Source organism: Ursus americanus, chromosome 5, assembly GCF_024610735.1.
Source record: "Ursus americanus isolate L20-20 chromosome 5, mUrsAme1.1.p, whole genome shotgun sequence".
In the NCBI taxonomy this organism is placed as follows: domain Eukaryota; kingdom Metazoa; phylum Chordata; class Mammalia; order Carnivora; family Ursidae; genus Ursus; species Ursus americanus.
Genome location: NC_142131.1, coordinates 31,220,735 through 31,233,718, shown reverse-complemented (window position 1 = coordinate 31,233,718; position 12,984 = coordinate 31,220,735). Strand labels below are relative to the sequence as shown.

The 12,984-nt window shown below is 37.7% G+C and overlaps 1 protein-coding gene across 1 annotated transcript in view; it reads right to left on the bottom strand.

Moving 5' to 3' along the window:
• Positions 1-12,984, bottom strand: part of ANKRD31 (ankyrin repeat domain 31) — a 168,651-nt gene that overhangs the window by 125,627 nt on the left and 30,040 nt on the right. The window contains 2 exon segments of the mRNA XM_087862065.1: positions 1,626-1,680; positions 1,682-2,271. Coding sequence (XP_087718191.1) covers positions 1,626-1,680; positions 1,682-2,271 — 645 coding nt within the window.

The window sequence follows — 12,984 nt, the reverse complement described above, 5'->3', positions numbered from 1 at the left end:
TTTTCTAAATCAATCTCTTTTTTACTTTTATTTTATTTTATTTTTTTTTTAAAGATTTTATTTATTTATTCGACAGAGATAGAGACAGCCAGCAAGAGAGGGAACACAAGCAGGGGGAGCGGGAGAGGAAGAAGCAGGCTCATAGTGGAGGAGCCTGATGTGGGGCTCGATCCCATAACGCCGGGATCACGCCCTGAGCCGAAGGCAGACGCTTTAACCGCTGTGCCACCCAGGCGCCCCCTCTTTTTTACTTTTAAAAGGGTTTGTTTTTTTTGAACACTTGATAAATTCATGCTCACTCTATTAATACTAATCAATTATAATCTCCTACATTTTACTTATATACCTCTTTTCAGATTAGAATACTGGAATGTTTAATTTAATCTTCATGCCCTAACCCCATGATTAGTTTTCCTTTTTCTGGATTTTTTTAGTTTTGTTATGTCTGCTTTGAGATGTTTTCTATGAGAATTGCATGCACTATTATGCCAGGTATGTATTTTTCAACATGAGCTTAGTAATGTGTTATTCAAATTGTCCCAGGGATGTTCATAAAAGTAGCCTGATAATAGCCAAAGAAAAAAAAGAAAAGAAAGGAAAGAATTCAAATGACCATCATTAGTGAATTAGTTAAATCAATTATATTTTATATAATATATGTACATACACACACACACAAAATATCCATATAGTGGAATAATATTCAGCAAATATAAAGATCTAAGTAGTATGCTACATTCACTGACACAGATAACCAAGGTGTATTGTTAAAAAACAAGTTGCAAAATGTCAACTATACTTTCATAAAAAATATTTTAAAAAGTTGCAAAGCATTATGTATAATTCAGTCTCATTTATATAAAATAAACTTATATAGAATTTGCATAGAAAAAATTGGAGACAGATACACTAAACTGTTAATAGTGATCATCTCTGAAATGTGGAATTGTGGGGGACTTTTTCTTATTATATTATTATGTATATTGCTGTACTGTTTGATTTTTTTTTTATAATGAGGATGTATTACTATTGTAGTCAGAAAAATAATAAGATTCCTTTAAAAAGGAAAAAAAAATTGTCAACGTAAAAGACAGACTTGGCTAGTGGTAGCCCACTGCAGGGTCTCCAGGCATAATACTGCAGGAATTCTAAACCCCAGGAACTGTGCTACCTGACAGTAGCCTCAAACATAGACTGCATAGTTCTGCTGAAGCCAGGCATGACCTTTTCCCTCTCCTGGCAGCTCAACCGCATATATTCTATCCTCAGCTAAAAATTAATGTGGAGTATATCTCATCTTTACTCTGCACCCAGGTAGGCACAGTGATTTTCTGAGCTAACAGGAAAAAATCTGGTAGATAATCATTTCCTTCCTAAATACAAGCAATCTAATGATAAGTCTCAGGTCTTTGATGAGAAACTGATCTATTTCAACATTTAAATCCCTTGAAAACTCTACTCCGGGAATCTCTAGAAAGATCACTTTATGCTTTGAACTCAAAAAGCATCTTCTGAGTGTTGATATTTGGAAAGAAGATTTGAATTTAAAATAAAATCTATGGGCAATGAAGACTTGGCAAAGGTTACTATAAAAGGCAAAATCATAGACTCACACTTGCACTCACATGCTGCAGTGAAAGATACTTGTCCTGCAGCTCCCCTAACTCGGAATCTTGCTGAGGGTGGAGGAGAACAAAGAGACTCAAAATTTACCTCTGTTATTTGTGTACAATCTTCACTGGTCTGAGACATCTTGGGCTCCACTCCTGAATATTTACTTCCAGCACTTAGACTGCTGCCTCCCTCTTTTCTGTGACAGAAAGGTCCCACGTTGCCCTCTGATAATGTGTTTAGGGCTGCTAACAACTCAGTTGGCAATGCATCATCCTTTGTGCTTTCTAGCAAATCTCTGTGACATGTCAAAGATGTGGATATGGAACTTGGAGAGTTGCTCGATGGGTTGGCCAATTCTTCAGGTTCAAAATCACTCATTATTTCAAACAGTCTTTCCTCCTGAGTGATTTCTGGTGATGTGAGTAACCTTTCTAAGGCAGACACAAAAGTTTTAAGAGAACTTTCTTCATCCTTGGTTTCTTCAGAATTCATGGTCAATGTGGCTTCCTTTCCAGACTGAGAAAACTGGTTTGGTACTGCTAAGATCTTCTCTGGCTCTATTAACGTTTTCTCCTTTACAACCACCACATCAGATACTTTAGTAGTAGTACCTGAGAGAAAGCTAATTTCAGGAGAGTCACTGTCTGTGCTTAGTTCCTGTGTATTCCAAACAGAAATTCCATCATTACAGCATATGCCAAAAATTAAAATTAAAACTTCATAGTTTTCTAGTTTATCATCTTGGTAAATTACCACTAAAAAAGTTTTATCAATATTCTTCCCCTTCCATAAATAAAAATACTCTTTATTAATCTCCTATACCAAATTACTAATGAACTTTGAATACATGGCTAACACTCACAGTGGACCAAGAGTAAAATTAGTTGGGTCATAATTATAGATGCCAATTATCTATTCAGCTAAGTTTAAATTATTTGTGCAAAGAGAAGAGGCAGAGATGGCATGAGTAGTTGATTAGTAGCTCATCTCAAAACTTTGCTGCAGTTAATGACTGTAAAATTCTCCTTTGCCTAAAATCACTACTGGAGTGCCTGGGTGGCTTAGTCAGTTAAGCATCCGACTCTTGATCTCAGTTCACGTCTTGATCTCAGGGTCATGAGTTCAAGCCCTGCATTGGGCTCCACGCTGGGTGCATAGCCTACTTAAAAATAAATTAAATAAGTAAATAAATAAATAAATAAAATTTAAAAATCATTATTGAATTTTATAAAAATCATTAATTAAGAATAAAATTCGTGTAGTTTCACCTTCATTTTATTTCCCACCTCTGTATCACTATGTAACTGTGAAGTAAAAAGGCCAAAGGAAAAAAGATCAGAGGGAAAAAGAAGAAAATTAAAGACATAGCTCTATATAAATATTACAGGCCTTAACTATAAATCAGTGGTTCTGAATTATGGTTAATTTAAACACATAACACAAAACTTGTATTTCTAAATGACTATTACTTTTCAGAGACATCATCTTTACAGGTTATATAAACCTGTTCTTATAATTTTTCAAATGCGCAAAATATTATTAGGCTCCTCTTTTGAAGTCGCTTTCAAAAACCATTTATAAGCCATTCAAAAAGTCTCAATACTTTGAAGACACTGAACCTTTTTTTTTTTTTTTTTTACGATTAAAAACTGTTAATGTGCTGGAAGCCTGGGTGGCTCAGTCGGTTAAGCATCTGACTCTTGGTTTCAGCTCAGGTTCTGATCTCAGTGGAGTCTGCTTGGATATTCTTTCCCTCTGCCCTTGTCCCTACTCATGTGCGCACGTGTGCACTCTCTCAAATAAATAAAATCTTAAAAAAAAAACACTTTTAATTTGCTTGACCTTAAATAATAGAATGGGTTTCAATGACTTTTGGCTATTTCTAAAAATCAAATTCATCTTTCATTGACACACCATTCTGACAGAATGCACTATAATCTGTAAACTCTCTGGTATTCTGATTTGATCTGATTTGAATAAGAGAAGTGAAAAACATTTTCTTATCCCCCTCCTTTCCACCATGCCACCATTTATCTTCTCCACATACAGCATACAAAGCTTAAGAAGATATATTGATTAGTAATGTAAAATATAATTTGCTCAGAAAGATAAAAGGAATTTAGAAAAAATTCAAGAACCAGATTCTAGTCATTCTTTAAGTCCTAGTCCTCCTATCTGAAGAACTTATATCTACTAAATTCAAGGCCACAGATGCAATAAAATATATACATCGGACTCTGCCCTAAAGGAACTTAATTTCTAAATGAAGACTGAAGGTATAAATACATAAGACATTAAATAAATATTTATAATGTCAAAAACACTCTATGAACTCAAATGAATGGCATAAACAAAAGAGCCCAGTGTGTTACAAGAAGTTTTCTGGGGGCGGGGGGAAATAGGAGGCAGTGGAGGGTTTTCACGATTGCTAGGAAAGTGCTTGGTTAAACCAAGTTAACCAGGTTTCTTTACTGCAAGACTTCTCAGAACATGTGTACTAAAATCTCTCAGGAGACTTTAGGATATGGTATCTCCAAACGTCTTTGTTCACAAAGATCCTTTTTCTCAGAAGATCTATTAATGTCATCGGATGCAAGTGATTGAGAAATACTGATACAGTCAGTGAATAATGAATGTTTAAGAGGGAACAATTACTTTGGTTAAGATCACCAGAGTCATATGAGATAGATTCACACAGGAAAAGGACTTGAACCAGAAATTAAACATTTGTGAAGAAAAATACATATTAAGCACCAAGTAGGTGCCAGACACCCTGAACTATCATGACCTCACAATAATCCTGTAAAATGGGTGTTGCAATTGGTATTTTACACATGAAAATTGACATACTTGCCCTTGAAACTCGTACTTTCTGGTTCCATATTTTATGTTCTTTCCCTTGCTTTTTGGCTCCTGATTTGAACAAAGGCATGGAGGTGGTAATATATAAGATAGAGTTGAGATAAAATAAGCTACAGGTACAGGTGTGGTAGGGTTGACCTGGGGAGATCCTGGACTGCTTGAGTCTGTTGTGGGCAGAGTCAGTCTTACAGTCCTCTAATTCCCCATAGCACCAAGCAGAAAGCAAAGTCAAAAGAAGCACTCAATACATGGTTACTGAGTAACAGTGGAAGATGGAAAAGCAGTATCTAGCAGAAAATATTATATACTTCTCTTCTAGATATACAATAACACACTAATAATACTGGATATGAAGCACAGATCAAAGTAAATTCTATGGAAGATGGTGGAGTAGAAGGACCCTAAGCTCACCTCATCCCACAGATACAATTAGATAACACTCACATTGGTGTAAATAATTCAGAAAATGACCCAAAGACTGTCAGAACAAACTCATAGCTAAATAAAGAGAAGAGGCCACAATGAAGAGGGCAGGAAGGACAGAGATGCAGTGGGGAGCTAAACAGACCTGCAGGACCCTCTCAGGGAGGGAGGAACTCCATGTGGATAGAGGAGAGAAACATACTACCAGGCTAAGGGGAACCCCGCTGGGGAAAACCAAAGGGGTTGACTTTCAGTGGGACTTAAAACCTAGAAATCAGCAGCAGGCTCAGCAGGGATGGTGAGAGGAAACAGTCCTCGCTTAAAGAGACAGCACAAAAAAACAGCCTGCAGAGATACACCATAGAAGCAGCAGTTGGAAAAATACCTGGGAAATAGGGGAGGGAGATTTGTTTATTCATCTCAGAGCATGCGCTAGAGGTACAGAGATCCCTGGGAGACTTCTCTAGAAACAAAGGAGCTGGCTGGCAGTGCGATTTCACACTCTGTCCACACCCCAGCCTAAACACATGGCCATGTGGAGGAACCAGTGGGATGCAGACACATGCTACCTAACTTGCTAACAACACACCTCCTGCTCCCGTGATTTTGGGGATCTACCCTCTCCAATAAGCTCTCTTCCAGAGCCCGTCCAAAAAGGTACAATAAGACTCCCAGTAGCAGCCCCCCAACAGGGGCCAGCGCCACTCCAAAGTGACTCTTGACCCAAGGAGAAGGGAAGACAAACCACATATACCAGTCCAAATGCAGCCCCAGCAGTGGGCTAGAGGCAGACTGCTGGTCTAACTGTAAGCATTGCCTGCTAACAAAAGCTTCTAAAGGGACAACAAAGGGAAAGTGCCTTGCAGTCTGGTGATACTGTCTCTCTGGCAAATGCCTGGTCTGACTCAACTCAACCTCAAGGTGGCTCCAAACTGGCCCGCTAACAACATAGGGGCCAAATACTGCCCACAACAGATAAATAGAGCCGTTGCAGACAACTGGACTAAAGGAAAACGTAGCTCTGCCACCATAGCAAGGTGCACACAACACACACAGAAGACACCCCTGAAGCACCACGTTCTGGAGAACACTGCACTGCAGGGCACTACAGGAACTCTTCTTCATAAAGCCACTGCTTTCAAGATCAGGAGATGTAGCTGCCTTTCCTAACACATAGAAACAGATGCAGAGAGTTGGACAAAATGAGGTGACAGATGAATATGTCCCAAATGAAAGAACAAGACAAAATCACAGAAAGAGAGCTAAATGAAACAGATGTAAGTAATGTACCTGAGAGAATTTAAATAATGGTCATAAAGATACTCACTGGACTAGAGAAGTGAGTGGAGGACCTCAGTAAGACCCTTAACAAAGAGATAGGAAACATAAAGAAGAATCAATCAGAGATTAAGAACTTCACTGAAATTAAAAATACATTTGAGGGGCGCCTGGGTGGCACAGCGGTTAAGCGTCTGCCTCCGGCTCAGGGCGTGATCCCGGCATTATGGGATCGAGCCCCACATCAGGCTCCTCTGCTATGAGCCTGCTTCTTCCTCTCCCACTCCCCCTGCTTGTGTTCCCTCTCTCGCTGGCTGCCTCTATCTCTGTCGAATAAATAAATAAAAATCTTTAAAAATAAAAACAAAAAATAAAAATACATTTGATGGAATAAATAGTAGACTACAGGAAGCAGAAGAATGGCTCTGTGACCTGGAGGACAGAGTAACGGAAAGAATCAAGCCACACAGGTGAGAGAACAAAATACAAAATGAAAATAGATTTAGGGAACTTGGCAACACTATCAAGCATAATAACATTCATATTATAAGAATCCCAGAAGGAGAAGAGAGAGAAATGGGGGCAGAAGATTTACTTGAAGAAGTAATAGCTGAAAGCTTCCTGAATCTAGGAAAGGAAACAGAAATCCAGACCCATGAGGCACAGAGATCCGCCAACAAACTCAACTCAAAGAGGTACACACCAAGACATATAGTAATTAAAATGGCAAAAAGTAGTGATGGAGAATTTTAAAAGCAGCAAGAATAAAGAAAACAGTTATGAACCAGGGAAACCCCGTAAGACTATCAGCAGACTTTTCAGCAGAGACTCTGCAGACCAGAAGACAGTGGCATGATATACTTAAGTGTAGAAAGGAAAAAAACCTGCAGCCAAGAATACTCTATCCAGCAAGGCTATCTTTTGTAAAAGAAGGAGAGAGAAAGAGTTTCCCAGACAAACAAAAGTTAAAGGAATTTATCAACACTAAACCAGTCCTACGAGAAATGTTAAAGGTAACTCTGAGTGGAAACAAAAGACCATAAGGAAGAGTAAGAAAAGTAGGAAGCACGAACACAGTAAAAATAAGTATATCTGTAAAAATCAGTCAAGGGACTCATAAAATAAAAAGATGTAAAGTATGACACCATATACCTAAAACACAGGGGGAGAGGAATAAAGAATGGGTTCAAACTTAAGCAACCACAACTTAATACAGACTGCTATATAAAGAAGATACTATATACAAGCATAATGGTAACCAAAAATCAAAAACCAGTAACAGATATATAAAAAATAAAGAGACTGGAATCCAAGTATATCACTAAAGAAAGCCAATCAATTGTGAGAGAAGGGAACAAGAGAAGGAACAAAGAACTACAAAAACAACCATAAAACAATAACAAAATGGAAATAAATACATATCTATTAATAATTACTTTGAATGTAAATGGACTAAAACATTTATCAAAAGACAGAGGGTGTCAAAATGGATTAAAAAACTAGACTCATCTATATGTGGCCTATAAGAGACTTGTTTCCAACCTAAGGATACATGCAGATTGAAAGTGAAGGTATGGAGAAGCATTTGCCACACAAATGGATCTGAACAAAAGCCCAGGGTAACAATACTTACACTGGACAAAATACAAACTTTATTTTTTTTTTTTACAAATGGAGTTTCACTGTCCTTTTATTTGAATAGCTCATAAAAAACACTTTTTTAATTTAAAATCAGTTAATTAACATATAGTGTATTATTAGTTTTGGAGGTAGACTTTAGTGATTCATCAGTTGCATATAACACCAGTGCTCATTACATCATGTGCCCTCCTTCATGCCCATCACCCAGTTACCCCATCCTCCAACCCCCACCCCTCCAGCAACCCTCAGTTTGTTTCCTATGACTAAGCGTCTGTTATGGTTCGTCTCCCTCTCTGATTTCGTCTTGTTTTCTTTTTCCCTCCTTTCCTCTATGCTCCCGTTTTGTTTCTTAAATTCCACATGAGTGAAATCATATGATAATTGTCTTTCTCTGACTGACTTATTTCACTTAGCATAATACCCTCTAGTTCCATCCACATCGTTGCAAATATGCAATGGAATATTACTCAACCATCACATTTAGGTTCTTAATTTTCAGTTTTTTTTCCTGTGTGGTTTAAGAAAATGGTCCAGCGGCACTGGAGGAGATAATGCTTAGTGAAATAAGTCAAGCAGAGAAAGACAACTATCATATGATTTCTCTCATCTATGGAACATAAGAACTAGAATGATCAGTAGGGGAAGAAAGGGATAAAGAAAGGGGGGGTAATCAGAAGGGGGAATGAAACATGAGAGACTATGGACTATGAGAAACAAACTGAGGGCTACAGAGGGGAGGGGGTGGGGGAATGGGATAGACCGGTGATGGGTAGTAAGGAGGGCACATATTGCATGGTGCACTGGGTGTTATACACAACTAATGAATCATCGAGCCTTACATCGAAAACCGGGGATGTACTGTATGGTGACTAACATAATATAATAAAAAAATCATTATTAAAAAAAAATGGTCCAGTTTCATTCTTTTGCAGGTAGATGTTCAGTTTTCCCAAAAACCATTTGTTGAAGAGACTTTTTCCCTTCCATATGCTTGCCTTCTTTGTCAAAGATTAATTGACCAAATAAACATGGTTTTATTTCTGGGCTCTCTGTTCTGTTCCATTGATCTATGTTTCTGTTTTTGTGCCAGTACCATACTGTTTTGATTACAACAGATTTATAGCATAACTTGAAATCTGGGATTGTGATACTTCCAGCCTTGTTTTTCTTTTTCAAGACTGCTTTGGCTATTTGGGATCTTTAGTGGTTCCATACACATTTTAGGATTGTTATTTCTAGTTCTGTGGAAAATGTTGCTGGCATTTTGATAGGGATTGCATTAAATATGTAGATTGCTTTGGGCAGTATGGACATTTTAACAATATTTGTTCTTCTTATCCATCAGTGTTGAGTATCTTTTCATTTGTGTTGGCTTCCATGTAGTTTATCAATGTTTTATAGTTGTCAGAGTATAAGTCTTTCACCTCCTTGGTTAGGCGGTATTCCTAGGTATTTTATTGGTTTTAGTGCAGTTGTAAATGGGATTTTTTTTTAAATTTCTCTTTCTACTGCTTCATTATTAGTGTATGGAATGTGACAGACTTCTGTATATTGATATTGTATCTTACAACCTTACTGAATTTATCTATCAGTTCTAGTAGTTTTTAGGTGACGTCTTTAGGATTTTCTAAATATAGTATCAGGCCACCTGAAAATAGTGATAAAGTTTTACTTCTTCCTCAATTTAGATGCCTTTTATTCCTTTTTGTTGTCTGATTGCTGAGGCTAGGACTTCCACTACTGTATTAAATAAATGTGGTGAAAGTGGACATCCCTTCCTTGTTCCTAACCCTAGGAAAAAGCTCTGTTTTTTCTCACTGAGTATGACGTCAGCCATGGGTTTTCATATACAGGTTTTATTATGTTAAGGTTATTTCTCTCCAAACCTACTTTGTTGAGGGTTTTTATCATGAATGGATGTTTGTTGGGTTTGGCCAGCAAACCCTGAGATGGCGAATGAAAAGATTACTCCAGACACCAAAGTAGGAGAAAGGAGAGGGCAGGGGGACCAGATGCTCTAGTGGCGAAAGGTCTCAAGCCAAGCTCTGTCTCCACTTTCATAGTGAGTTTTATCAATACACCACATGCAAGAGAAAAACAAGTAGGAATGTGGAGCTTTAATGATCAGGACAATAATATATGGGGCAATGCATGACAGGAGCAAGCAGTGCTCGTGACATACATGCAAGGCAAGGAGTTCGTGAAGAACGTGACCACTACAGGTACCTGCATCTCTTCAAAATTTAAACATTTTCTCCCTAGATGAGAACCTTGAGCCACAGTAAGAATCGGGTTGATTTCAGCCAAGAAACTTCAAAGGAGACCCAGCATTCTGGGCACGCCTTTGCTTTTCAGTTTGTCTCATCCAGGGAGGTATATACAAGTCAGATTTTATCTATCCAGGCACTGTGAATCCTCACAGATGTCATACTCTGTCAAATGCTTTTTCTGCATCTATTGAAATGTTCATATGGTTGTTATCCTTTTTTTTTAATCGATGTAACGTATCATGTTGATTGTTTTGTGAATATTGAACCACTCTTGCATCCTGGGACTAAATCCCACTTGACTGTGGTGAACAATTTTTTAAAGTATTGTTAGGTTCAGCTTGCTAATATTTTGTTGAGGACTTTTGCATCTATGTTCATCAAAGATATTGGCCTGTCATTCTTTTTGTGGTATTTTTTTCTAGTTTTGGTATTAGGGTAACACTGGCCTCAAGGACGATTTGGAAGCTTTCCTTCCTCTTCTATCTTTCAGAACAGTTTGAGAAGAGTAAGTATTAACTCTTTAAATGTTTGGTAGAATTCACTTGTGAAGCCATCTGGTTCTGGACATTTTGTTGTCGGGAGTTTTTCATTACAGATTCAACTTCATTGCTGATAATCGGTCTGTTCAAAATTTCTATTTCTTTCTGATTCAGTTTTAGGAGATTATATGCTTCCAGGAATTTATCCATTTTTTCTAGGTTGTCCAATTTGTTGGCATAGAATTTTTCATAGTATTCACTTACAACCCTTTGTATTTCTGTGATGTTGGTTGTTATTTCTCCTCTTCCGTTTCCGATTTTGTTTATGAGTTCTCTCTTTCTTCTCTCTGATGAGTTTGACTAAAGGTTTATCAATTTTGTTGATCTTTTCAAAGAACCAGGTTCTGGTTTTATTGATCTGCTCTACTATTTTTTTTAGTTTCTACTTTGCTTATTTCTGCTCTAGTCTTTATTATTTCTTTCCTTATCCCAGTTTTGGATTTCGTTTGTTCTTCTTTTTCTTGCTCCTTTAGGGATAAGTTTAGGTTGTTTGTTTGAGATTCTTCTTTCTTCTTGAGATACACCTGTATTGCTATAACTTCCCTCTTTGACTGCTTTTGCTGCATCCCAAACTTTTGATCTGTTGTGTTTTCATTTCATATGTTTCCACACACTTTTTTTTAAAAGATTTGTTTATTTTAGAGAGAGAGAGGTAGAGGGGGAGGGAGAGGAGCAGAGAGAGGAGGAGAGAACTCTAAGCAGACTCCATGCTCAGCACGGAGCCCAAAGCGGGGCTCGATCTCACCACCCAGAGATCATGACCTGAGGTGAAACCAAGAGTTGGACGACAAACCGACTGCTCCACCCAGGTACCCCTCTCTCCATGTACCTTTTGATTTCCTCTTTGATTTTTTGGCTGACCCGCTTATTGTTTGGCAGCATGTTTTTTAACCTCCATATTTCTGTGGTCTTTCCGTATTTTTTTTTTTTTTTGTGGTTGATATTTAGTTTCATAGCATCATGGTCAGAAAAGATGCATGGTATGATTTTGACATTTTTAAATTTGTTGAGATTTGTTTTGCGGCCTAATATGTGAACTGTTTTGGAAAATGTTCCATGTACACTTGAAAACAAAGTGTATCCTGCTGTTTTAGGATGGAATGTATTTTTGTTAGATCCACCTGGTTCAATGTTCATTCTCAGCTACTGTTTTCTTACTATTTTCTGTTTGGATGATCTGTCCATTGCTGTAAGTGGAGTGTTGAGGTCCCCTACTATTATTGTATTACTACTGATTACTTCCTTTATGCTTGTTAGTAACTGCTTTGTGTATCTGGGTGCTCCCTTGTTGGGTGAGTAAATATTTACAACTGTTATACCTTCTTGTTGAATTGTTCCATTTATAATTATGTACTATCTTTCTTAGTCTCTTGTTTTAGTCTTTGTTTTAAAGTCTATTTTGTCCAATGTGTTCAAGCTGTATTACAAAGCTGTAGTCATCAAGACAGTATGGTACTGGCACAAAAACAGACACATAGATCCATGGAACAGAATAGGGAACCCAGAAATGGAACCTCAACTCTATGGTCAACGAATCTTCGACAAAACGGGAAAGACTATCCAACGGAAAAAAAAGACCGTCCCTTCAACAAATGGTGTTGGGAAAATTGGACAGTCACATGAAGAAGAATGAAACTAAACCATTTTCTTACACCATATGTAAAAATAAACTCAAATGCATGAAAGACCTAAATGTGAGACAGGAATCCATCAAAATCCTAGAGGACAACACAGGCAGCAACCTCTTTGACCTCAGTCACAGCAACTTCTCACTAGATTACATCTCCAAACGCAAGGGAAACAAAGGAAAAAATGAACTATTGGGGCTTCATCAAGATAAAAAAGCTTTTCCACAGCAAAGGAAACAGTCGACAAAACCAAAAGACAACCTCAGATATTTGCAAATGTCTTATCCGATAAAGGACTAGTATCCAAAATCTATAAAGAACTTATCAAACTCAACACCCAGAGAACAAATAATCCAATCAAGCAATGGGCAGAAGACATGAACAGACATTTCTCCAAAGACGACATACAAATGGCCAACAGATAAATGAAAAAATGCTCAACATCACTTGGCATCAGGGAAATACGAATCAAAACCACAATGAGATACCACCTCGCACCCATCAGAATGGCTAAAATTAACAGGTTAAGAAGCAACAGATGTTGGTGAGGATGCAGAGAAAGGGGAACCCTCTTACGTCATTGGTGGAAATGCAAGTTGGTGCAGCCACTCTGGAAAACAGTATGGAGGTTCCTCAAAAAATTAAAAACAGAACTACCATATGATCCACTAATCACACTACTGGGCATTTACCCAAAGAATACGAAAACACTAATTTGAAAGGATATAT